The 25,427-nt window shown below is 40.4% G+C and overlaps 1 protein-coding gene across 4 annotated transcripts in view; it reads left to right on the top strand.

Moving 5' to 3' along the window:
* ARHGAP18 (Rho GTPase activating protein 18) overlaps positions 1 to 25,427 on the top strand; it is a 219,720-nt gene that overhangs the window by 170,914 nt on the left and 23,379 nt on the right. For all 4 annotated transcript variants that reach the window (XM_084776805.1, XM_084776808.1, XM_084776806.1 and 1 more), the window contains exons 6-12: positions 3,725 to 3,890; positions 6,384 to 6,475; positions 10,940 to 11,017; positions 12,712 to 12,871; positions 14,457 to 14,539; positions 22,371 to 22,577; positions 24,310 to 24,450. In XM_084776805.1, the coding sequence (XP_084632931.1) occupies positions 3,725 to 3,890; positions 6,384 to 6,475; positions 10,940 to 11,017; positions 12,712 to 12,871; positions 14,457 to 14,539; positions 22,371 to 22,577; positions 24,310 to 24,450 (927 nt within the window). The remainder of the gene's footprint in view (positions 1 to 3,724; positions 3,891 to 6,383; positions 6,476 to 10,939; positions 11,018 to 12,711; positions 12,872 to 14,456; positions 14,540 to 22,370; positions 22,578 to 24,309; positions 24,451 to 25,427) is intronic.

The raw sequence follows: 25,427 nt of genomic DNA, 5'->3' as shown, positions 1-25,427 counted from the left end.
AAAAAAAAATTTTTTATTTTATTGAAAAATAAAATAATTCATATTATATCTCATTTGCTATCCCATCCCATGCATCCTCACATTCCTCTCTCCCTCCTGCTTTCACCCCATTCTCTTTCCCTATGACTGTGACTGAGGGGGACCTCCTCCCCCTGAATATGATGCTAGGGTATCCAGTCTCCTCCTGGTAGTCTGCTATCCTTCCTCCAAGTGCTATCGGGCCTCCCCATCCAGGGGACATGGCCAAATATGGGGCACCAGAGTTCGTGTGAATGTCAGTCCCCAGTCTCCACTTAACTGTGGAGAATGTTCTGTCCCTTGGCTAGAGCTGGGTAGGGGTTTGATAATGACTGCACGTATTGTCCTTGTTTGGTGCCTTAGATGGAGCAGAACCCCTGGGCCCAGATCTGCCCATAAGGGGCAGGTCTTATGAAAGTCTTCACTTACCAGTAAAGTGGGATAGAGGTGAGAACATCCTATTGGGACTCTAGGTGAGAAAAATATAGGAGATAGGGAAATAGATGGATCCAGAGGGTCCTAGAAACCTGACGTCATTTTTCTACATGGCTATGCTCGACTCTTTCTAAAAGCCTGCTTCCCCCACCTAGAATATGCCTGGTTCTTACCCTAGTGGAACTTTTTGTAAAATATAGTAAGCTACCATTTATCACATACCATGCAGGAAAAACAAAAATGAAAATTTATTTTCAAATGATTTTTAAAGTTCATTGAAAAGAAATAGAGTAATAGATTAGAATAGATTAGGCATGGGGGCCATAGGTCTGCATCTCTCAACACTTGGATGGAGAAGACCAGGAGAATCAGAAGTTAAAGGCCAGTCTTGGCTATGTGGGAAATTTGAAGATGGCATTGGCTACATGAGAGACCCTGTCTGAAAAACTCTGATGTAGTTGATGCAAATATATGGTGTGTGTGTGTGTGTGTGTGTGTGTGTGTGTGTGTGTTTATGCACATGTGCTTAATACTTTCTGAGCACTTGTGTGTGTCATTGGATCCTCACCCTGCAAGGTGTAGGGTGGTATTTCTACATCAATTTACAGGTGAAGGACTAAGAACTAGATAGTGGCATTGTATTTATTCTCTCTCTCTCTCTCTCTCTCTCTCTCTCTCTCTCTCTCTCTCTCTCTCTCTCTCTCTCTCTCTGCCCCCAACCCAAGTCTATCCATCCTGTTCTGTCTGTCTGTCCTTTCCTTCCCCACTTCCTCCCCTCCTTCTGTTTCCTGGCCACTAGGAGATAAGTTTGAGCACCACGCCTTCCCTCCCCACTGAAACCCTGAGGGAAAAGAAATGATCTCCCTTAAGTTGCATTTTCTTAAGAATTGGTCACAGTAATGAAAACCGAACCCCACTAGTCACTGATGGAGACGGGATGTCCAGCCTGCAGTGTAGCTCTGCATCCTCCACTCTGTTCCACCACAGAGGCCTAAGGCGTGGATACTTAAGCTGCATGCAGGGTCCACCTTCCATGATGCCCCTTACTGCTTTGTTTAGTATTCTCAGAGGAAAAATGCACAACAGAAGTTCAGAAAGACACCTTTCCTTTTTGTTGGGCACTCCCTCGCTCTGGAGTTTAGTGTACTTGAAAGGCTACCCAGTGCCCAAAACTTGCTGAAGTTAAGACTTGCTCTACTTTTTACTAGGAAATGTTCTCTCAAACATTTATGGTATCATAATTTAACTATGGTCCTCAAATGATTTAAAACCTCAAAACATTGTGTACACATTAGTTGACCTATTTGTATTTTTTTTAGAGATATATGTAATTTTTAGAGATAGATTCTTACTTTTTAGCTACACCACTCTGAAATTCACTATGTAACTCATGTTGGCCCCAAACTCATAGCGATCCTCCTGCCTCAGCCTTTTGAGTACTGGGATTAAAAATGTGAGCCGTGTTTGCTGCTCTGTGGATATTTATTAAATCAGAAGTTAAAATTTCCATGTGGACTATATCTCAATAATAGACTGCTGGTGAACATGGGCTCCTTGCCAAGCACACAGAGGGTGCCAATCTTAATTGCCAGTATGAAAAAAAAGAAAAAACAGAACAAAACAAGAAATGAACCCTTTCTTTGATGTCTAGCACCAAAAAACCATCTTCAGTTAAAAAAATTAAAATAATACAGTGAAGTTCACTATTATTGGCATACAAACTCCTTTGACAATGGAAATGGCTTTTTTTTTTCATTCTTTCTTTGGAATATAGATATCATTTACTTCTGGAAAATTCCACTGTACACTCATGAGAGAATTAGAGTAGAAAAGGGGAAAAAAGTTTTATTATTACTCTTAAAGTTAATTTTTGGCTCATAAGCTTGACCTCTTGGACTAATTGGTACCCACAAGGTTCCCTGGACCACACTTTGATAACGGATGCTTGAGAGGAAGTCTGGTGACCATCCTTAACAACTTAAGGAATTCAGGGCATGTTTTTTAGGACATAGTTTTTAATTAAACTACTGGATAGTGATCATTATTTTATTCAGCAGACACTGTGGGACTGTAACTGGCATTAAATATGCTAGAGAAATTTGTTCTTTTATTTTGTGCCTTGTTTTCTTATATTTATTGTGGTTAGTGATAAAGGAGGCTAAGATAAAATTTGAGGAAGACATACAGCAATTGCCCCACTCGTAGACCTGTGGTGCTAGCTGGGATCTTGACCTGTGTATCTTCAACAGTAAAACAGTAATTATAGCAGACATGAGTAGTTCAGTTGTATTGACCATGTAAACCTCACAATGGCCTTCTGAATGAGGGGACCTTCTCTCCCTCCCTCCATTCTTCCTCTAGCTCATTCTATTTGACAGAAAAAATGGTTCAGCAGTTTCCCAATATCATAGGTAGTAGGAGTTGGATAACTGATAACCCTCTGGAACTAAAGACCATGTCTCTCCCACTCGGATGGTGGATGGCTTTTCTTTGCCAATCTCCCTGGTTCTTTATGACAATTAAAGGAGCATCATTCATGTGGAGGGTTCCTGGAACATTATAAATACATCCTCATGGACACACTGCTTTCTCTTCCTCTTATTTATTTTCAGCAGGCCACCTGACCCCACTTTTTCTTTGTGTGTCCTCCTTATTGGTCCCTGCCTGACAGGCAACCTATAGTATCTTGAAGGGCCATGAGGTTGACATGATTTTTCCTGTCCCTGATCCTCTGGCATGAGTCCTTGCTTTACTTGGTTTAATTTTCTCTGAGTCAGACCCCAAGTGTGAATTATCTTAACTCTCCAGTTTTGGGGCTCTCCCTGATAAGTCCACTCTGTCTTTTCACTGAGACATTCTACCATGGCTTTCTTTGTCACTCATCCTGAGTAGAATTCCTTGCCATAGTTAGAATGTTTTCTCCTTTCATTACAAAAGCGGGATTTGGTAGCAATAATCTTTACTACTTTAATTTTTTATTTAATTAATTTATTCAGATTACTACTCAATTGTTATCCCATCCCTTGTATCCTCCCGTTCCTCCCTCCCTCCCTCCCTCCCGCTTTCACCCTATTCCCCTCCCCTAGGTCTAAGACCAAGGGGGACTTCCTCCCCTACCATCTGGTCATAGGCCATCAAGTCTCATCTTGGTAGCCTGCTTATTCTTTCTTTGAGTGCCACCAGGCCTCCCCACCAAGAGGAGGTGGTCAAATATGGGGCACCAGAGTTCATGTCAGAGTCTTTAATATTTTATTTATTTATTTTTTGTCAGAGTTTCAGAATGCCAAAAGATAAAACAGGTACTACAAGGATTGGAGACTTGGCACCCCAAGACATGAAGAAAGTCTGCCAGTTAGCTCTGATTGAGCTTACTGCCCTGTATGAGGTATTGGGCGTGGAACTCAAACAACAGAAAGCTGTGAAAGCCAAAACAAAAGGTAAGGTTCGATCTGGTTCCCATGTAGCAAAAATGGATTTGGGTGGTATTCTTGGTGGTGATATGGAACACACACCATCTAAATAACTTGAGACCTGAAGACATCTGGAGCTTCAATTCTCAATTGCTGTTTATAAATCGATAAACAGAGAATACACAACCAATTAATTGAATTCTAACCAAGGAATTGTAATTCAAGGAATTGTAATGCTCACAGTTTCCTCTTTTGAGAAAGAAACCTTCAGTAAACATGGCTTTCATGCCTGGTTCTTGAGTGATTATTTTGTTCTTCCATGATGAATTATGGGTTAGTTAGCGATCTGTCTCTATGTTCACTTACAGTCTATTTTTAAATGTAAAGTTAATTTCTTCTTATTGTGTGCTTATAATGTACATGTGAGTGTGGGCATGCAAGTGCAACAGTGTGGAGATCAGAGGACAATTGCTGCGGTCAGTCCCCTCCTTCCACTATGGTTTCCAGGGATCAAACTCTGGTTTCTAGCTTGCATGGCAAACCCTCTGACCTGATGAGCATCTTGTTGACCCTACATTGTATTTTTTTTTTTTTACAAGTATTGAAAAACATTCTTTTCCTGTAAAGAAAACAATGCCATTGTGAGACTTAGTGCCACTACATTGTATTCCTACTCCATGTGCCATCTTGAATTTGCAAGGAGCTTGCTTATCTATTACATCAACAAACTGATTCTTATAAAGAACATTAGTCTTTGTTTCTTTGTTTTCTTGGTCTGGAAATCCAGGTAATTCTCTATTGACAAAGCTTTCCTGCTTAGGAATCTCTGTCCTCTTGTTTAACCTTACAGGTGTCTCCTAAGGAGGCAGGAGGAATGAGGATTATTGAGTTGCTATGGTAATATGAGCCAAGACAAGTATGTACCTGCTTTAAGCTGTAAAGTCAGTTTCTTTGTAGGTCTGAAGCGTATCCGTGCTGTCTTTTCTGTGCATCCCTGTCACGGTGAAACCTAAAGACCCCATTCTGTGCTCAGTTCACAGAGTGTTTTAGCTTAAGGCTTGTAGTGATGAATTTCTGAGTTCAGTGGTGCTTCTGGTTCCCCCCAATCCTTGTGAAGGATGAAGACTTGAGATGCTTCTGTCAAAACTCATCATGACACTTTCTTCAATTATAAAGTAGGGATATAATTTGAATAGCTATGACTACCTGTCTCCAAGATTTTAAAGTGGCTGAAAGAGGTGTTTTGTTGTTGTTTAATTTTGTTATATTTTTTGGTTTTCTTCTATGCTGGAGAGAGAAATATTAAAATATTCTTACCAAATCTCCTATCTTTTAAATGAAAACAGAGGAAGTTCTTTGTAGTTAAAAAAAAATTCCTATAGTTCTTATCCAAGATTCTTATACTGTGGGTGCTTGGGGTCCTTGAGAACATATCTCTTCTTGATGATCAGACCAAAAGGCAATCTATTATTTTTTTAATAGATTTCCAGTGTCCAGTGTCTGTCCTTATACCACAAGCCAATCCCTTCTCCTTGCCCATAGATGAATGTTATTTACTTGATTGTGTCATTCCTAAGAGTCAGAGCTCTCGCTTTGGTGGTAACGCTCAGCCCAGATGATAGGCAGAAGCTCATAGGTAGGAGCTTCATTTCAAAGTAAGGAATATGAGATGAGTTTAGAAAATGTATAACTATTACCCATTATTTTATACGCACACATGGGGAGGAGGGAGGGAGGGAGGGAGGGAGGGAGGGAGAGAGAGAGAGAGAGAGAGAGAGAGAGAGAGAGAGAGAGAGAGAGAGAGAGAGAGACAGACAGACAGACAGACAGACAAAGACAGACAGACAGAGATAGATAATGAGAATTTAAATTAAGAAGAGTAGATACCTACTACATTTTTGGAAGACACAATTATAAACCAGGATTGTAAAATAAGTTAAATTTTCTTTTTTCTTGTTTCTTTTTTGGTGTTTCTAGACAGGGTTTCTCTGCTGTCCTGAGCTCACTTTGTAGACTAGACTGGCCTCGAACTCACAGTGTTCTGCCTGTCTCTCCCTCCCAGAGTGCTGGGATTCTAGGCATGCACCACCTCACTCAGAAATTAGCTGAATTTTCAAAAGGCAAATATTTATATTTAGCTATATTAGGGAGTATTCAGAGTCCATTAAGTAAAGGGGTGGGGGTGAGTAGTGTTTGATTATACATCAGAACTTCTAATCTGGTTGTACCTCATCAACTGTAGTTTACATGTCCTCATTGTGGGGTGTTTGTCTGGGGGCACTTTGTTCTAATCATTTCAGTGACTATTTGCACTCATTTGTTCGGACGCCTAGCTGAACTGGAGTGTTCTGGAAGACAGCCATGAGTCTGGCTGTGTTGGGCTTCACGGTATCATTCCCTTAGTAGGTGCTCAGCAAATAATTGATCGATAAATGACAATGCACAAAACTTCTCATTTCCATTGCTTATTACCGTTTTAAAGGTTGACGGAAGTGAAGAACTTTTGTTTTCTTGTTGCAGACTCTGGTCTTTTTGGTGTTCCATTAACCGTACTGTTAGAACAAGATCAAAGGAAAGTGCCAGGAACTCGGACACCCTTGATCTTTCAAAAAGTAAGTAGGCCTGAACGGGCCAGTGCAGCAGGAACATAACTTAGGCTAATGGTGGGGTTTTACACTCAGGCTGTTATAAATACAGTTTTCCTATTGGTATGTTGTTTTATTTTATACCTTGATTTCCTATTTGGGAAGCAAAGTTTTTCAAAGGCTCATAATTTTTATCTCATTGTGATTCTTTCTGTGATATGACTGTAAGTATCTTATATTAGCTGCCTTTGTGTAATTGAGATTTCAGTTCTATAAAACATAGGTGTGGGGACTGTGTGTAAATTCCTAGGGAACTGAATCCTCATGAATATTTCATGCATGTATGTCTTTCTCAAGCTTTCCTATTTGCAGTGAGGATGCCCAACCTAATTTACCAGTGCCGACGTCCAGAGTAGGCAAAGAAACCATAAAGTAGATTTAGAAAATGATTGCTAAACTATCAAGTTGCTTGTGTAGTCAACACTCAATTATTCATAAGGAGATTATCGGCAGCAATAAAAAGAATTTCAGCTCGAACTCTGAGCCATCGGTGTACAGGACAGATTACATTTGATAAAACCTAAGAAACACAGTAAGGAAGGCAGGCCAAACAGCTGTGGACTACCCAGTATATAGACCCTCCGCAACAGCCTCCCGTATCTGTTTCTGTATCTTCTCAGGGTGGTAGAGATGGTTTTTCAGTTAGTGGGCTGAGCCAACCCTAAGGCTTGGTCTATTTGGTACTCACTGCTGTTTCCATCAGTCATTACCCATGTTAGTGTCTTGAGGTTGCCATTTCACTCCTCTTGCCTGTCACTGCATCCAAACGTGTCTCTTGCTGTGTATTCTGTAGAGTTGTTCTGTCCCTGCCTGGTGAGCCTGGGTCTGTAATAATAGTTGATTAAAGAAGCTAGTGCGTAGAGGCTACACATTGTTTTTCTTATGCTGAAAGGATGGAATTCCTATACAAGGATGCATTTTAAAGCTGTATCCCTGTAGTATCTTTCTTAGGTCAAGTCCTCCAGAATCAATAGACTCTTTATCTATGTCTCTGTCTATAGCTATACTTATTTCTATACCTGTATCTGTGCGGAAAGGTTTCTTTTAATGATTTTGTTCATCCAGTTAATGGGATCCAGTCTGATAGATGTGGGACAAGAAATCGGAGAGCAACTCGAGCAAGAGTTGATACTGCAGTCTTGAGGAAGAACAGTTTCTTTGCAAATCCCAGGCTTTGCATTTGCATCTTCATCACCTGACGGGAGGAGGCTCACCATGGTGCAGAGGGTGACCTGCATGGCTTCACCTCTGCAATCCAAATGGTGGTTACTTCTAAAAAGATACTATCACTGCAGCATCTAGACTAGTGTTTGACTGAACCTCTGGGCACTACAGTGGTTGCCTCACACAGCTCCTCATCATGTGGAGGAGTCTGTTGAACTTAGGTTCATATGAGATCCAGTGAGCTTCAGTCAATATCTGGCAGGCTGAATACTGGCTGCTTGTGGCTTCTCAGAGGAAAAACAAAAAGCAAACAAAAAATTCTTCTCAACTTTCTTGACATTTTTATTCGATTTATTTATTTAGTTAGTTTACAATTTTTTTAACACCACAGGGACCCTGTCAGCCTGTTATCTTGAATTCATATTTCAGTTTTGTTCATATTTTGTTCATATTAAAGAGTCAACTGGTGGGCAGCTCTCACCAGTTTGCACCTACTTTGTGTTGTGAGAAGCACCTCCTGGTTATCAGCCCACAGCTCCTCTGTCTGCCCTTCGATTTTGTAAAGGTGGGAAGTGCAGAATGCTCCCAGATACCAGGGGCCCCTCTTCAGTGTGGAGGGGACAATGCCCACCAGGTGACACTCACCAAAGTCACAGCAGCTGATTTTGTCTTCCAGTTCTCTCGCTCTGACTTTCCTTTCTCTTTCCCACCCCTCAGAGGCAAACAGTGGGTTGTCTAACCATGAACAGTGTTCATTTTTAGAAGCAAAATGTTCATTTTACTTTATGGGAAAAGTGCATTTTCTGATCAAAATTTCAAATGCAATGTCTTTGTTGTCAGGATGATCAGCAAAATCACTGGTGTGCCTAAAGATACTAACTTCATTTCCATCTTATTTTTCAGTACACACAAACGCACACACACTCACACATGCACACACACTCACACACGCACACACATGTACACACATGCATACATATACAAATGCACACACAGATGACAAACACACATACATATGTACACACACACAAATACATACAGTCACACACATGCTCAAATATATGCACACACACACATACTCCCCCACGCTCACACACATATGCACACACATACACTCATACAGACACATGCACCCATATATAGATGTATATATGTTATTTATATTTTGAGAAATATTGTGGATCACTAACAAAATATGAAATATCCACATTTCCCCAAGCAGCATAATTAAATATAGTTTTCTTTGCCGGGGGGGGGGGGGTCTATTTTAGGTCTTAAAAATTAAAAGAAAGCTAGAATATGTTTTCTAATATAAAAGCTAATAATATAGCTAATTAAGAATATAGGTAAACTATGTGATTTTTCAAAGTGATAAATAGGGGATAACATGTGGTATCATTTTAAATAGCATACATATAACTCTCGATGCTGAGATCCAGCACCAGAGAAAACTATAAAATGATCTAAATACAGAGTTCAGAGATGAATTCCATTCAGCTGTTTAGAAGCCGTGATTTTCTTCTGTACTTAATGGAAGTGCAAGGTGTAGGCTGCTAAAAACTAATTGACTTGAGCAACCTGCACTCAATCGGATGTTTTAATAAGACACTCAAATATTTTATAAGGTGAAATAAAATGAAAGTTGATTGTACATGGAATATTTTACTATTTGACATGAACTACTTTATTGAATGGCATTCTTCTAATTTCAAATAATATATAATTCTTTTTGCTCTGGGTTTCTCTACCATAGCACTTGAAAGATGTGGTCTAGGAAAAATCTGAATTTTAAAAATGGATGTACTTTTTTGTCTGGTCAATTATGCCTTGGCCAATAATGTATTCTTAGGAGAAATTGAGACTCTAACTCTTTCTATACCAGTGAGTTTCCTGGTCAAAATCTATTCCCAGGGCAGGGCAGATTAAGCAAAAATAACCATCCATGCTACAGCAGGCGGAGGTCCCAAAGCCTCCCTGAGCAAGCTCAGCTTTGTGCCTCACAGACACTTTTATACCAAAGGGGAAAACAATAAGCTCTGTGTGGCCTGTGGAGCCGGATTAATCATTAGCAGAGGGTTCCCTGAAGAAAGCGTTCTTTTTAAAAATATTCTTTTGTACCCTGGGGGATTTTCTGTCTCAAGGTGCACAGAGAGCATTCAACTAAGATAGGAGATGGGGGAGGGCGTGTCTGGGTTTCATAAAGAAGACAGCTTTTGAGAAAGGGGGGTGTGCTATGGGAAAGAAGCCCCCCGATATTAGTGAGTGTCTTGTGTTTATGAGGAGAGGGTGATGCTCCGAAACATAGCAGAGGGTGTTCTGTTCTATGAATTCCACATACCCAAGGGATGTACAACCCAGGCTTTCCGGCTGGAAGCTCCCTGTCAGAGAGCACACCGCTCTTGGACCTTCTTCACAGCTTTTTAACAGTTTGTCTCTGTAATATTCCCTACTTGCCTGATTTTTGTGATACAGTTTTAAAAATATTTATTTACTCATTTTTAAATTATGTGTATTTGTGTGTACGTATGTGCGTGTAAATGCAGGTGCTCACAGAGACCAAAAGCATCGTGCTGATAGGAGTTACAGGCAGCTGGGGACCACCTTCATCCTAGCTGCGATCTGAATGTGGGTCCTCCGTGAGAGCGGAACATGCTCTAAACCACTGAGCCTTTCTCCAGCCTCCTGGCTGCCACATTTCCATTTTAGTTCATTTTAGTGGAATCACTAGAGAGCTAGGTCTCTGCCCATTCATTGAGTGTTATATTACGTAGAAGCCCTATTTGGAAGCACTCTTCTTTAGGCTTGCCACCAGAGGTTTAACATGAGTATTAGCAAGTTTCTATTTTCATATAAAAAGTATTATTTCCTGAAACAAACTAAATACAGCATATAAATGCGCAAATACTGGACTTTGGTGATATTTATTTGATTGCACAATGCATGCTGCTGGAAAAGCAGAATGGTGTTTTGAGTTGCTTTTCTACAGTGAACATCTTTTTCATGATCCTGTGGAGAGCTGCAGCTGTTGTGTGAAATTATACATTTCTTTTACAAAGGAGAATTAAAAAAAAAGATGAACTTTATCAAAATTGTAACTCAGGTTTTTGCGTGTATAGTTTGGAAGATGTTGGTCCCATAGCACTCAAAACTTGAAATTCAGTTTGCGTGCCATTGGAACTAGTTTTCACTTACTGATATGGGGAACAGATGTTTAACTGTACCTGGTACCAGTCGCTAAGATCAGAATGTGTCCCGGCTCATCCACAGCTGATTTCTCGAACTGAAGAAGGCGGACTGGAGACCGAGGGCCTCCTACGAATACCAGGAGCTGCCATGAGAATCAAGGTAGCGAAACGTTTCAGTTCTGTTAATGTACAATTTTATTGCTTAATTATGCTTGTGCATTTTAAAGGCCAACTTAGCCTCCCCACCCCTTACCCTTGTTAGCAAAGCCGATAAAATAAAGCAATAAAGTCTCTGAACACCCAGTTTATAGTTTCTCTACAGACTCCTTCTGTTTTTCTGTAAGTTTTTATTTTTTTCCAAATCCCAGCATCCCCCATTATAATCCTGTGACAATGAGAGCGTCGTGACTCAGAAGGTAGTAAGGAGCGCGAAAGGGTTAGTCAGGATGAGTAATAGCAACTGAGTTTTGATTTTTTTTTTTTTTTTTTTTTTTTTTAGAAGGAGCAGGGACATAGCACTCCAGGTAGGGAGCAGATTAAGGATCTTTCATAGTTAGCACTATTGACAGAAGGAACAGCTATGTGTAATGTCCAAGAGGGCCAGTTAAATGGATTCAACTGGGTCAACTGGTCTACCCCACCTGTCGTCATAGGTTAGATCCTACTGCAGCCAGCCCCTAGTGAGTGACTTAAAGATGGTGTGCCCAAGTCTGGTCTCCTTGCCCTGCTGAATTTTTTGTACTCCTTTCTTGTCTCTTTGCCTCCTTTAGTCTCTTCATTCCTCTCTCCCTCTCTCTTTGTTTCTTTTCCTTCCATCTTTTCTCCTTCCCTGCTCCTTTCATTTTCTTCCCTTGCTCCACTATTACTCCAGTTCTAGTTTCTAAGGTAGCATCCGTGTTTCTCACCAGTTAACAAAAACAATTATGGCAACAACAACAACAACAACAACAACAACAAAATGAGGGTCTTATTGGGAGAAAAATGTGATAAATTTGCTCTACAAGCAGAGCACCAACAGAGTCTGTAGCTCAGCAGGGAACACTTTCCTAACATAGAGAAGGCATAGGGTTCTATACCCGGCTCCATAACAAAGCAAATGGAACAAAGAAAACACCAGGCAAGACCTTCCCCTGAGAAAATGGTTCCAGTAATAGGAAGGATTTCTGACATCCCAGGGCTTGTGCCATATTAAAAGTGAACCCAGAAAATTACTATTCATGAACTAAGGTGATTTAGTAGCAGCAGTAGTTGTGATGGCACAGCTCCCATCACGGGCCTGCAGTGAAGGCCCTCAGCATCCTCATTCTGCACGGACTCCCACTGCTAACTTGCGCTGGCGGCCGAGTGGTGGTGGAACAGTGAAGGCAGGTATCTTTATATATTTTTCAGGACTCCTGATCTACAGGCTTGGGTTTTGCATTGCTCAGATGTAACACATTAGAGGCAACATCTGCTCACGGGTTGGATTCGTGTGTTTTGTTATGTAATATGCCTGTGAGTGGCTCAAAAAACATTGTCTTGAATGGTAAATGGTTTGTTTTAATGTGACAAATTGTAGCATTTAGGTGACATGCCCAGTGGAAAGTGATTTTAACTGATCTTTTAATTAAACCTTGGCTAATTAAAGTGTGTGAAAATGTTTAAACTTGTTTCTTAGCCTTGGGTATAATTTCTCCATGTAAAGGACAAAGTTGGGGATGGCATTTCTCTGAGTAAAAGAGCCATGTTGACTGCTTTCACTGCTCTGACAGTTCTTTACAGATTAGAAGCCTTGTAAGGTGAAAAACATATCAGATTCTCAGTAGGGGAAAAGTGTGTTTACTGCTAATTTCTTTCTCCCCTTGTGCCATTCAGAATCTTTGCCAAGAACTAGAAGCAAAGTTTTATGAAGGGACTTTCAACTGGGAAAGTGTCAAACAGCATGACGCGGCCAGCTTGCTGAAGCTCTTTCTGAGAGAGCTGCCCCAGCCCTTGCTGAGCATGGAGTATCTCAAAGCCTTCCAGGCTGTCCAGAGTAAGTGGAAGTGGTCTGGGAGTGAGAGCCTCCTGCACCAACTGTCCCAGTGACAAATTAGGGCATCACAAGGGCACCAGGTAACCAGATGCCTTTGGTTAGACCCATTGACTCACTGATGTCAAGGGTTGCTGGAATGTCACACACCACTTTCCTTTCATACATACACATGCCTGAATAGACATGACAGAATGTTCTCTTTAGGTATGGAGGAGTTGCATGGTCTTTAAGAACACAATGCATCTGGAGTTAAGACCTGGAAACTTTGAGTTTTTCTCTTAATAGCCTGAGTCACATAGACGTCTGATGTGGTTTTCTTGCCAAGTGTTGGAAGCGGCACACACTGGAGAAGCCGTGGATTAACAGTTATTATGAGAGCACAAGAAGATATAGCATCTATGATTGTTTCCTGAAAACATGAACCTGGAATTGTGTAGGAAGATGGAAACCTCATGCTTTGCTGCCTCAGTGGTATAGGGCTGCAGAATTCTCCTGTGTGGCTATTTTGTGGTCCTTCAAAATTCCAAAGTAAAGTATGTAGTCAGTCTTGATTCCTTCCCAGGGAACACAGAGATCTTACAAGGTTTATATGCTGCTAAGATTGTTCCGGTTGCTCCTAGGGACCAGCAAGCAGGAAACAGTTCTATAATAATGTTCAAGAAATTATACATTTAACTTCCAAACGGAAACATTTTGTGAGTGAATGAGGTCATTATTAAAGACAGCGATATAGTGCCCACTAGCACTATAGCATGTTATTTTTTAGATGTGCAATTTTGGGGTGAGTATCTAAGTTATCTTGTATCATAACTTTTTTGTTGTTTCAAAATATCTAAAGAGGATTTAAAAAAAACCCTGCTATTTAAAGTATTTATTTTTCATAAAAGATTTCTCCCTAAGCAAAAAACAGCCATCTTTTGTTAAAAAATTTATAATGCTAAGTTGTATTATTTTGAACCTATTTCATGGATATGGACCACATTTGTTGCTGGCTGACAAAGCAGTACTGATAAGATTCTAAATCTCTGTGATTAGGTGTCAATGATAATAGTATATGGCTCCTGGAAGCGTCACCTGCTCTTTGAGTTCCATCCATCCCATAAACATTTATTGGACACCTATTGTGTTCCAGGCCCTGTTTTCCCTATGCCTGTCAGAACAGATAGACTCTCCTCTTGTGTTTTAGTCCCTTGACATCACAAGAAAGAGCCTTCAGTGCTAAAGAAATGCACCCTTGGTAGCATATCATGGACAGTCTAATCTTCTCCATGATTCCAATGGAGGGTGACTACCATGTGGAAATTAGAATTATTTCCGAATCACTGTTGTGTGTCTCCACACATAAGGCAGCTTCGTCATGTGATCACAGTTGGAAGCTAGCATCCTAAGACTGAGGGTGCTCTGAGCAGCTGCCTCTACTGATCTCCAGCGAACACTCTTGATGAGTCTGGCTGCTCAGTCATCGTGTCTCACAGTTCACTGTAATGTTTACACCGAATATCTCCCCCTCCCCCAACCTTTAAAGGTGGAAAAAAGAAAAGAAAATGTCCCCTAAAGTTTTCAGATTTGTTTCATCTATCTACAGGTCTTCCAAGCAAAAAGGAACAATTGCAGGCTTTGAACCTCCTTGTCATCCTTCTACCTGATGCGAATAGAGACACGCTGAAGGTCAGCTGCTCAATTTACACTAAATATCCCTTAGAACGATGCAGAGTGATTTTTCATTATTTGTGGGGAAACATTGCGATGCTTATTTTGGAAACAGCAGTGTTCATCTAAAATGAGAACGGCTGCTTTTAAGGACAGACACTGAGAGGTAGCCTTTTGCTCTTAGTTTGCTAGGTTGCTAATCTTATTAATATTACTAAGGGTTTTGAGAGGTGTGTGTGTATGTGTGTGTGTCTGTCTGTCTGTCTGCATGCCTGCTTCAGTGTATGTACACTATGTACCCATGGTAGCCAGAAGAAGGCATGAGATCCCCTGGAGCTAGAGGTATATGTGCTTTGAGCCTCCCTATATAGATGGGGGAAGTAAATGTTGACCTCCTGTAACAAGTGTATTTACTAAGCCACCTCTCTAGCACCTAGGTTGTTTTGTTTTGTATGGTTTGTGTCTTTTTAAAGATAGAGAAACACACACACACACACACACACACACACACACACACACACACACACACTGATTGTGTTCATATGAGGGGGCATATATGTTTGTACAGTTGTGTGTGCATGTATGCATGTGGTGGACCCAAGGTGAACATTTAGTGTCTTCCATGATTGCATTCTGCCTCATATAATTGAGACAGGGTCTCTCTCTAAAAACTGTTTGGGCGTTTTTCATTTTGTGTATGTGTGTGCCTATGTGCAGGTTAGTGCTTGAGAGGCCAGTAGAGAAAGCATCTGTGCTTCTGGAGCTGAGTGAGAGGTGGCCCTGTACCATCTGACATTTGTGCTGCCAGCAGGTCCTCTGCAGGAGTGGCAGGAGCTCCTAACTGCTCTAGTTCCTGGACAGATACTCTCTACTGAACCTAGAATTTTTGATTCTTTTAGTTTAGCTAATTACCAGGACCCCCAGTCTCTGCCTCCCTCCCAAATGTGGGATTACAGCATCTGTCTACCAGTCAGGTGGCTTCTGGGGACTAAACTCTGGTTCTCAAGCTTGTGTGGCTGTGCTTTACCCTCCGAGCCACCTCTCTAGCTCAGTTGTATTATATATATAAAATAAGATATATATATCTTAACAAACTTTTAAAAAAAATTTGTTATCAGTTGTATTTTTGAGATGTGGTCTTGCATGCAGCCCAAGCTGGGCTTGTAGTTAGGAGATGTCTCCGCCTGATTTGTGAGCACTATCAGTTTTAGTTTTTCTACTTTTCACAATACTATCCCTTTTGGCAGAGTAAATGATTAAAGTTCATTGGTTGATAGAAATGTGGACTTTTTCTGTGTCTTTTTCCTTTGTGTGTGTGTGTGTGTGTGTGTGTGATTTCTAAATGTTATTTAATGAGCATGCACAAGAAAGCAAACAAGCATAGTCAGGGTTTTAGTCCTGTGAAGAGACACCAACCACAGCAACTCTTACAAAGGAAAACATTCAAGTGGAGCTGGCTGACCATTCAGAGGTTTAGTTCGTTATTGTCAAGGCGAGAAGCATGGCCGCATGCAGGCAGACATAGTGCTGATGAGGGCATGGAGAGTTCGACCTCCTGAGATGAGGCAGCAGAAAGACAAAAGGAACACTTCACCAATAAGACCACATCTACTCCAACTAAGCCACACTTCCTAATAGTGCCACTCCTTATGAGCCTATGGCGGCCATTTTCTTGTAAACCACCACACAAACACTTAAAATACAAGTGCCAGTGCTCATCAGATACGGCCTACTGTTTCCTGAGGATGTGACAGGTGTTTATAGTTATAAATGGCAGAGTTTTAAATAAGTCACAATGGCCAACTAAAATACTTGTTAACATAAAGTTGCTTCTCCAAGGGCTGGGGGTTCTGACTTGTAGAATTATACTGAAGTAATTTGGTAAAGTATTCACCTGTCTGATTTTAATGATTTTAGTATTAATATTATTAGAAGTTTTTTGGATCCATGTGGCGTGTTTTCATACTGGTTAATCTTCCTTAGAAACAAGTGTTTAAGCTTAGTGTTGCTAGGCATTGTGGTTTAAGTGAGAAGGTCCTCCATAGGCTCATTTGTATGAATACTTGGTCCCCAGTTGGTGGAACAATTTGGGAAGGATTAGGAGGCGTGGCCTTGTTGGAGGAGGTGTGTCAACAGGGCCAGCCTTTGAGGCTTCTCTGTCTTCTGCTTACGCATCAAGATGTAAGCTCTCAGCTACTCCCTCAGTGCCATGGTTGCTCCCTGCTGCCATGCCCCCTGCCACAATGGTCCTGGACTCACCCTCTGAATGATAAGCCCCAGTTAAACTGTCTATATGTTGCCTCAGTCATGGCTTCTTATCATGAGCATAGAAACGTAACTCAGATAGTAGAGCATCCCAGTGCACTGGAGACTAAGAAAGGAAGGTGGCAAGTTTGAGGCCAGCCTTGGCACATTTATATATATATATATATACGCGCCCTGGCCTCAAAATTAACACAAAGTTTGTCATGTGGAGAGGAGGAATTAATTGTAAACTCTAAAAAAAAGACAGTAAGCAAATTCAATGTATGATTCAGAAGCAGTATTAATCTGGTTTTGCCATTGCACTGACTCTGTGTGTGCATGAAAAACATTTACATTAAGGAAACAAAACCAGTTGTCAAGTCTTGGGACTTTCTTTTTTTCTGGAACTCATTAAAAGTCCCTGATAGTTGGGCATGTGGCTTATGCAATAAAGTGCTTCGTTAGCATACACAAGGCTCTTCATATACCAGGGTATTGGATAGCAGGAGGAGACGGTCAAATGTGGCTACATAGCAAGTTTAAGGCCAGCCTGGAACACATGAGCTGTGTAAAGGGACCTGGAAGACCCATGAGTTCAAATAGACCTACCCCTCTTAAGACCAATTGGAGGAAGCCCATTCCACTGTGGTGGCTGATAGGCAGTGCCGCTCTAGAGCCCTTCTTTGGACTTGGCCTTCGAAGTCTAGGCATATTCTTTTATTATTCTGCTTCTATATAGATGTGTGTATAGGAATACTTAAACATTTTTACTTGAGTTGTCTGAAAGTGAAAGTGTAGGTTTTTAATTAACGGTAAAAATGCTGTTTGGTCAACTTCTGAGAGATACAGCGAAGTAATTGCATTTATTTAGCTGGCTTTGGTTAAAAGATGCCTATTAATAGAAGCATCATTAGAAAGCATGAGATGAACTATATTTACACTCTGTGAGGAGGGATGCTCCTTTGAGGTGTGCCTTGGGGAAGCTCATTGTAAAGTTCCTTCTTCTTCTCCATCCCTCGTGTCACTCCTTCCACTGCCATCTGAAAACAGAGAACCTTGTGTTGTGCTGTTTGTGAAAAACAGTCCCAGGGCAAGCCTGAGGGTAAGTTAGGTCATGGTGGGGCACGGCATTCTGTGCAGATGGAGAGGGACAAAGCCTTTGGACAAACTACTGTGCCAACATTGCTTCTGTCATAGGTTCCCACACATTGGCTCCATGAGCGGTTCCCATGCTTGACTTGGAAAATCAAGGAAGGCTTATTTATATGTATCAAGAAAGGGTCTTTATTACTATAGCTACCCACAGTTATACCTTTTAGTTTCAATTTTTAAAAAGATTAATTTTAATTTTTAAGTGTGTGTGTGTGCGCGCGTGTGCATATGTAGTAATTTTGGTGTCCACATGAGAGTGTTAGATCCGCATAGAGCTGGGGTTATAGGGAGTTATGAGGTGTCCAACATAGGTACTGGGAATTGAACTCAGGTTTGCAAGGACAGGGACTCCTCTTAACCACTGAGCCACCTGCCCAGCTCCCCACACTTCCTTTAAAAGGTGTTATGTTTGCTTATGTATGGGGAGGGACATGGTATGAGTGTCTTCAGAGGCCAGAAGAGGGCTTGAGTTATAGATCTCCCAGTGGCTGCTGGGAATCAAACTCTGTCCCTCTGCAAGAGCATGTGTCTTAGCTGTTGAGTCATTTCTCTGGCTTCCTCTTTTAAAGATAATTTCATTTAATTTTAAAACTCTGGTACATATGTCATCACACTCATTAACAGATAGGAGAATAGTGTTCCCATTTTACATAGGAACACATTTTTTATGGAGCTATTGAAAACAGACAGTCGATGAGCACTCGTAGCTAATGAGTAGTATCATGTCTCGGGCCTCAGGCGTCGGTTTGTAGGGACCTGGTCCCCTCACACCAGCCTCTCTGCATGGTTTATAACTGCTTTTGTTTTGGGGGGATTTTTTGTTGTTGTTTTAGGTTTACTGTTGTTTGTTTGTTTGAGAGAGGGTTTCTCTGTATAGCCTGGTCTGTCCTAGACTCACTTTGTTGACCAGGCTGGCCTCGAACTCACTGCGATCCTTCTGCCTCTGCTTCCTGAGTGCTGGGATTAAAGATATGCGCCACCACGCCTGATTCTTATAAGTGCTTAAAACAGTGCGCTTTTCAGTGTAGGTGAAAACTGTTGCTTTTTCGTTTTTTTTTTTCTTTTTACACATGCATTTATATTATTTCACATATATACAATAACCTGCCTGTAGCAATAAGAACTACAAAACAATCAGGAATTATATAAAATTGCTTTTCCAAGGGCTGAGCCAACATCTTACTAACTTTTCTTTCATTTCCCCCCTTTCCTCCCCTCCCCTTTCTCTCCCTCCTTTTTCTCTCTGGCATTCCTCTAGCAATATTTTGAACAATTCTTGTTGCATATGCACACCACAATTAAAATAATTATCTAATCTTTGTAATTTATGCTCATAAAGAAAGAGATACACTTGGTCCCTGAGAAACCATTCTAGTCTCTGTGGAACAAAATTAAATATTTTTTCCTAAACTTCAATTAATCTTTTGTCCTCGTTTGTGAACATGTTGCTTCAATACAACACAATGCTTGGATTGCAATTTAGCTTTCTAAGCACTGTACCAGATATTAGATACATAAATTTTACTGTGAGATCCTAAGCCTTTGCCTTTAGTTAGCTTCAAATGGCTGAGGTCTATATTGCAACTAAACCTGATACAAGATATGGCCCTAATGCCCTGTCTTTGGTTTTTCCTTTTGTTTTTGTTTCTGCTCTGAAACCTCTCTTTGTTTTCTTGTTTGTTTGTTTGTTTGTTTGTTTTTTATCTTGAAGCTCATTTTGTGTAGGTTTTATGCCAGCAGGCTATGGAGTCCCATAGTGAGAAAGAAACTGTGGTCGAGTGCACTTTCTCAAAGACTTTTCTTTTCTTGTTTTTCCCATTGTTTTGATTTCATTTCTTTCCCTTTCCTTCACCTTCCTCCCTCCCTCCTTACCCCCATTCTTTTCCTCCCCCTCCCTCCCTCCTTCCTTCTTTGAGGTGAAAGAATTAGTACTTTCTGAAACATGGAATGTTTATATGATATTTTAAGTTATTTTTCAGTGTTCTTCAGCTCCTGTAGGCGCAAAGGGCTGGATTGTCACACATCTTTCTGCCATATCAGAAGTACTCTCTGCCTTACTGCCCAGTACAATGGTCTTGGAGAAGCAAAGCACCATTTGGGGCTTCATTAGTCTCTCAGAAGAGTTTTGCTGGTCAAGTCTGTTGGATATAGACAGCTGACTGTGGTTACACACAATTCACATGCGTATGCGTATGCCTGTTTTTGTTTTGGTGTGTGTGTAGGCCAGAGGCCAACCTTGGATATCATTTTAAGGAGGTGACTACCTTGTTTTTTGAGAGTGGGTCTCTCATTGACTTAGGGATCACTGGATTAGCCAAGGCAGGTTGGTGAATAAGCCTATTTCTGCCTCTTTAAACACACTGATTAATTCAAACTTTTACATGGGTTCTAGGAACTGAACTTGGGCTTGTATGCTTATATACTGAGCACTTTACTATCTCAGCTATCCTTATTCCTGACAACTTATTTTTAATATTTTAATATTTATTTATCTGTGTGTTCATATGCATGGGTGCATGGATGATAGTACATATGTGAACTTCAGAGACCAGCTTCTAGAGCTTGGTTATTTCTGTCTGCCATGTGGGTTCTGATGCTTGGCCTCAAATTGGCAGGCTTGAAGGCAAGTCGTCTTATCTGATGAGGTATATCACAGCTGGGACTCCTTTTAACATTTTTTTCTATTTTAAATATCACTTTTATTAATTCTTTGATAGTTAAGATAATTAACTATTTTATTAATTATTGATAATTTCTTTTTTTTTTTCATTAATGACCATTGAATCCAGTTTGTATAGCCCAAATTCTCCTGGGAGTGGGGCCAGTTCCTGGCTTTCCTCCCAGACGCTATCAAATGCCAGTGGCTCCTCTGTTAGGCATGTGACCTTGTGCTCCCCTGCTCCCTCCATGATGGGTTTTGGTTGGCTTGTGCAGGTCTCATTCATTCTGTCAAAGCCACTGTGAGTTCATATGTGGAGATGCTGTGTCTGGTAAATACTGTTTCATTGTAGACGTCTGTCACCTCTGGCTCTTACAACCTTCGGTCCCCTCTTCCCCATCAATCCTTCAGTCTCAAGGCAAGGTGTATGATACAGATGTACAATTTAGGGCTCAGCATTCTGTAGTCTCTTAGGCTCTGCACCGTAGCTAGTTGTGGATCTCTGTATTAACTGCAACCTAAAGAACAAAGTTTTCTGATGAGGGTTTAGAGTGATGTTAGTCTATAAGTCTAACAATGAGTCTTTAGAGTGATGTTAGTCTATAAGTCTAACAATGAGTCTTTAGAGTGATGTTGGTCTACGGGTCTAACGGTGAGTCTTTAGAGTGATGTTGGTCTATGGGTCTAACACTGAGTCTTTAGAGTGATGTTGGTCTACGGGTCTAACGGTGAGTCTTTAGAGTGATGTTGGTCTACGGGTCTAACGGTGAGTCTTTAGAGTGATGTTGGTCTATGGGTCTAACACTGAGTCTTTAGAGTGATGTTGGTCTATGGGTCTAACGCTGAGTCTTTAGAGTGATGTTGGTCTATGGGTCTAACACTGAGTCTTTAGGATGATGTTGGTCTATGGGTCTAACGGTGAGTCTTTAGAGTGATGTTGGTCTATGGGTCTAACACTGAGTCTTTAGGATGATGTTGGTCTATGGGTCTAATGCTGAGTCTTTAGAGTGATGTTGGTCTATGGGTCTAACGCTGAGACTTTAGAGTGATGTTGCTCTATGGGTCTAACGCTGAGTCTTTAGGAGTTGGTTTAATACTGTTTTCACTTAACATAGTAATAGTAGTAGGTTCTTGCCTATGGTCTATGATCTGCATAGCCACAGGTTCTTGGACCAGATAATGGTATCAAGTATAGTTTCCTTCTTGTGAAGCAGGCTTTATATCTGATCAGAAAATGGTTGGTTACTCCCATACATTACTACATCAGTGGCCATTTACTAGGCTAGTTATTATTGTGGTTCACAGAGTTCACAGCTGGGTAAGACTGATGTTAACTTTCTCTTCTAGCATACATGGCACCTTCTAGCACTATGAAATTTAGCATGTAGGGATGAACCTTTGCAGTCACCACTATCTTAATTTTTCTACATTCTATGAGTCAAGTATGTGGTGTTTTCAGCAACAGGCTCATGCTGTCAAAAGCAATGGAAATAACTATTAGCCAACAACTCCACAAGAGACAGCCTATCTCTGGTACTGGGTTTTCATTTTCTAGCTATGATAAACATAGTGAGGGACATTGTCCCCTTCAAGGTAGTTCCATTTAAACACTTTATATGTTATGAATATATCATAGGAAGCTTCCATAACAGGTGGTTTTTAATATGACTTTTTCAGAAGGGCTTAAGAGTTAAATAAACTTATTTTTTTTAACAATGTAAAATTTTTATAGGATACAATGCCTTAATCTCTTAGTTCCATGTATGACAGAAATTTTGGACATTTTTGTTGTAGGCCTTGCTTGAATTTCTCCAAAGAGTCATAGATAATAAAGAGAAGAACAAAATGACAATTGTGAATGTAGCAATGGTCATGGCCCCAAATCTCTTCATGTGCCATGCACTGGGTTTGAAGTCCAGTGACCAGCGAGAATTTGAAATGGCAGCTGGGACAGCAAATGTCATGCACTTATTGATTAAGTACCAGAAACTTCTATGGACAGTAAGTATATGTCTTTAACTTAATTTTTCAGGTCAGTGTACAAAGTACTGGGTTTCATAGTGACATCATCATATAGTGCGTGTCTGTGTGTGTGTGCTTATACTTATTTCCCCTCACTGCCAGCATTCCTTCTGGCAGCTTCTCTTTCTTCCCTCCAGGTGGTACTCTTTTTTATCTTTTGTGATATGTATTCCATAATCCTTTCTCCTCTACTATAAGATCTTTCTCCTCTCCCAGCATTCTTTTTCTAAAACACATACACACACACACACACACACACACACACACACACACACACACACAATCTTAGATAAGTTTTTCATAAAAGAAAAATGTGGTATTTGTTTTAAAACTGCAATAATGCTTATGTAATTTTCTAGCAATTGTTCATAGTGTTCATGAAAATAACTTTATAAAGTTGATATTAAAAAGCAATATGCCTTTTTTCTTAATGGCTTAAAAATGCATGTTGGCTGCCAACCTTATAAAATTGCCATTAAAGTTTGTGAGTGCTGAGGTATTAAAGGCATTTTATTCACAGAGGTAAGGAAGGCCTTGTGAATTTCTATTTTAAAATCATAAAATTAGGTCAAGAAAACATGCCTTGTAAATGGTACTTTTTATGTGGTTCCGTCAGCCCATTTCTGCTTTGCTCAGTGTTTAGGCTGCCATGTTTTAAAGAGCTCATGCTGTCTTTGCTTCTGATCATTCCCTCGTTTTCCAGAGAATTGTTATTTAAAGGGACACACACACTCTGTGCCCTGAATGCTGAAATGATGGACGCAGCTTCCTGCTTTACTCTTATGTTGAGTTTACGTTTTGGCAGATAATCAACATAGATGATGATAAGAGATTTAGTTGATTACAATCTCATTTTTCAATGAAATTTGTAGGTTTTTTTTTTCAAAGAGAATCCTTTTTATAAGCATTTAGAAAAATAAACTAAAGAAATTCCAAGACAAATTATATTAACTATTTTAATCTTTAATGTGAGCTTCTACTAATCCCAGTGTTTTTTTTTTAATTCAAAAAGATAATCCCTAGATTTTCAAGGCTTTTTAAATTTTATCCAAAGGCAACTAGTGTAGGTTACTTTAAATATATTTAAAGTAACAGTCAATTATCATGTCTGCCTATTTTAGGAACATTATTTTATAGCTACATTTTAATGACCTAAGATTTTGTTCTTAATGTAATTTCTAAGGATAAGTTTTCCCTTAACTTTAGAAGTACAGTATATCTCTAGGTGTACCACTAAGCAATTTTTGGCTTTTTTTGATGGGTGAACTTTTTTATCCTGTGACAGTAGAGGCCGTCTGGTGTATTGGAAGGCAACTGTGAGTCAGATAGCATAGAGGAGCTGGAGAGGGGTAATGGCTCAGGGCACAACTGCAGCGGTGGTGGCCTCCACCAAGGTCCCCTCAGGGAACTTCCTACGTTGACATCCATGGCACGGAAGAGGCCACTATGTCCTTGAACTTCACAAAGTCCCTTTTGGAACCTTGAACAGTGGGTGGTAAATTACACCAAGAGCATGCCTTGTTCCTGGCCAAAGAAAGTGCACGGTACATTTCTTTTCATAGAGTTAATGAAGGGCACATTTAAATGGCTTAATCTTGAAACAGAACCTTTAATCCTCTTGAAATTAAAAACAAGAAAAAGAATAAAAGTACTTGGCTTTAAAAGGTTCCATGTCTCTTTCTTCCTTAAGCTGAATTTCTTTTCTCCATAGATTCCGAAGTTTATTGTAAACCAAGTGAGGAAGCAAAACACTGAAAGCCAAAAGAAGGAAAGAAAAGCCATGAAGAAACTGCTGAAGAAAATGGCTTATGACCGAGAAAAACATGAAAAGCAAGATAAAACTACAAGTGACGTAAGGAAGTCTTTCGGGGCTGTGGTTATTGTTATTTAAGAACGTCCTTTGGGTGGCTTTCTTCTGACTATTGAGCCTTGGTAATAACAACAGGGAAAGACACCAGCTTTCTTCTAATGATCACTATTGAAGTTTGGTCAGGTGTAGGGGCTCAGCATGTGGTTTGGTGTTGGTGAACAAAGAAATAATGTCAAGAGAAGGCCAATGTCCCCTGCATGCACTCAAACACACACACACACACACACACACACACACACATACACACACACACACACAACATGTGTACACACCCACCCATACATACTCACACCCACCTACCCACTCACACACACGCACACTCACGCACACACACGCACATACACATGCAAGCTCCCACATGTATGCACACACCCATACACTGGCAGCCACACACATATATGGGCATATAGGTTGGATGCCCATATACCATATGGCATATGACATATACCAAATGAAATTCCTCTGCGCTTCACTAATATTTTCCATCCGTAAGATTTCCCTCAGATCCTTGACTGGGCTGGGAATCTTGGGGCTGAAGATCAATCCTAGACCCATCAACATATTTAAGGGCTGTAATTTGATCAGAAGAATTTGAACTTATGTTGTAGAGAAGAAATTTAAGATAAAAAAAATCCATTATTTACAAACTAGTGTAAGAATATATTAAAAGCCTTGTTTACAATAATGAAATATGCATAAAATTATGTTTATGAATTGGGTTAACAAAGCTATGGTGGCAGATCTCAGAATGAGGGAAAGGCCTTCTATTGTTCTACTTAAGGGAAAACACCCCTCACCCCAACTGAAGTTGCTCAGTTGCATACTGACATCTTGTGGAATACCTCGAAAATGCAGTCAGCAGCCTTTGTCCAATTTTTCTCTTTCCGCCTGCTTAGGGGGAATCAAAAAATACTAGATTTTTTTTTTCTTTTCTCCTAAACTATTTGTAGCTCTTACTT

Source organism: Acomys minous, assembly GCF_964271855.1.
Source record: "Acomys minous genome assembly, chromosome: 3".
Classification (NCBI taxonomy): Eukaryota; Metazoa; Chordata; class Mammalia; order Rodentia; family Muridae; genus Acomys; species Acomys minous.
Note: the sequence above shows the minus strand (reverse complement) of the source record. Positions and strands in the feature narration are given on the sequence as shown.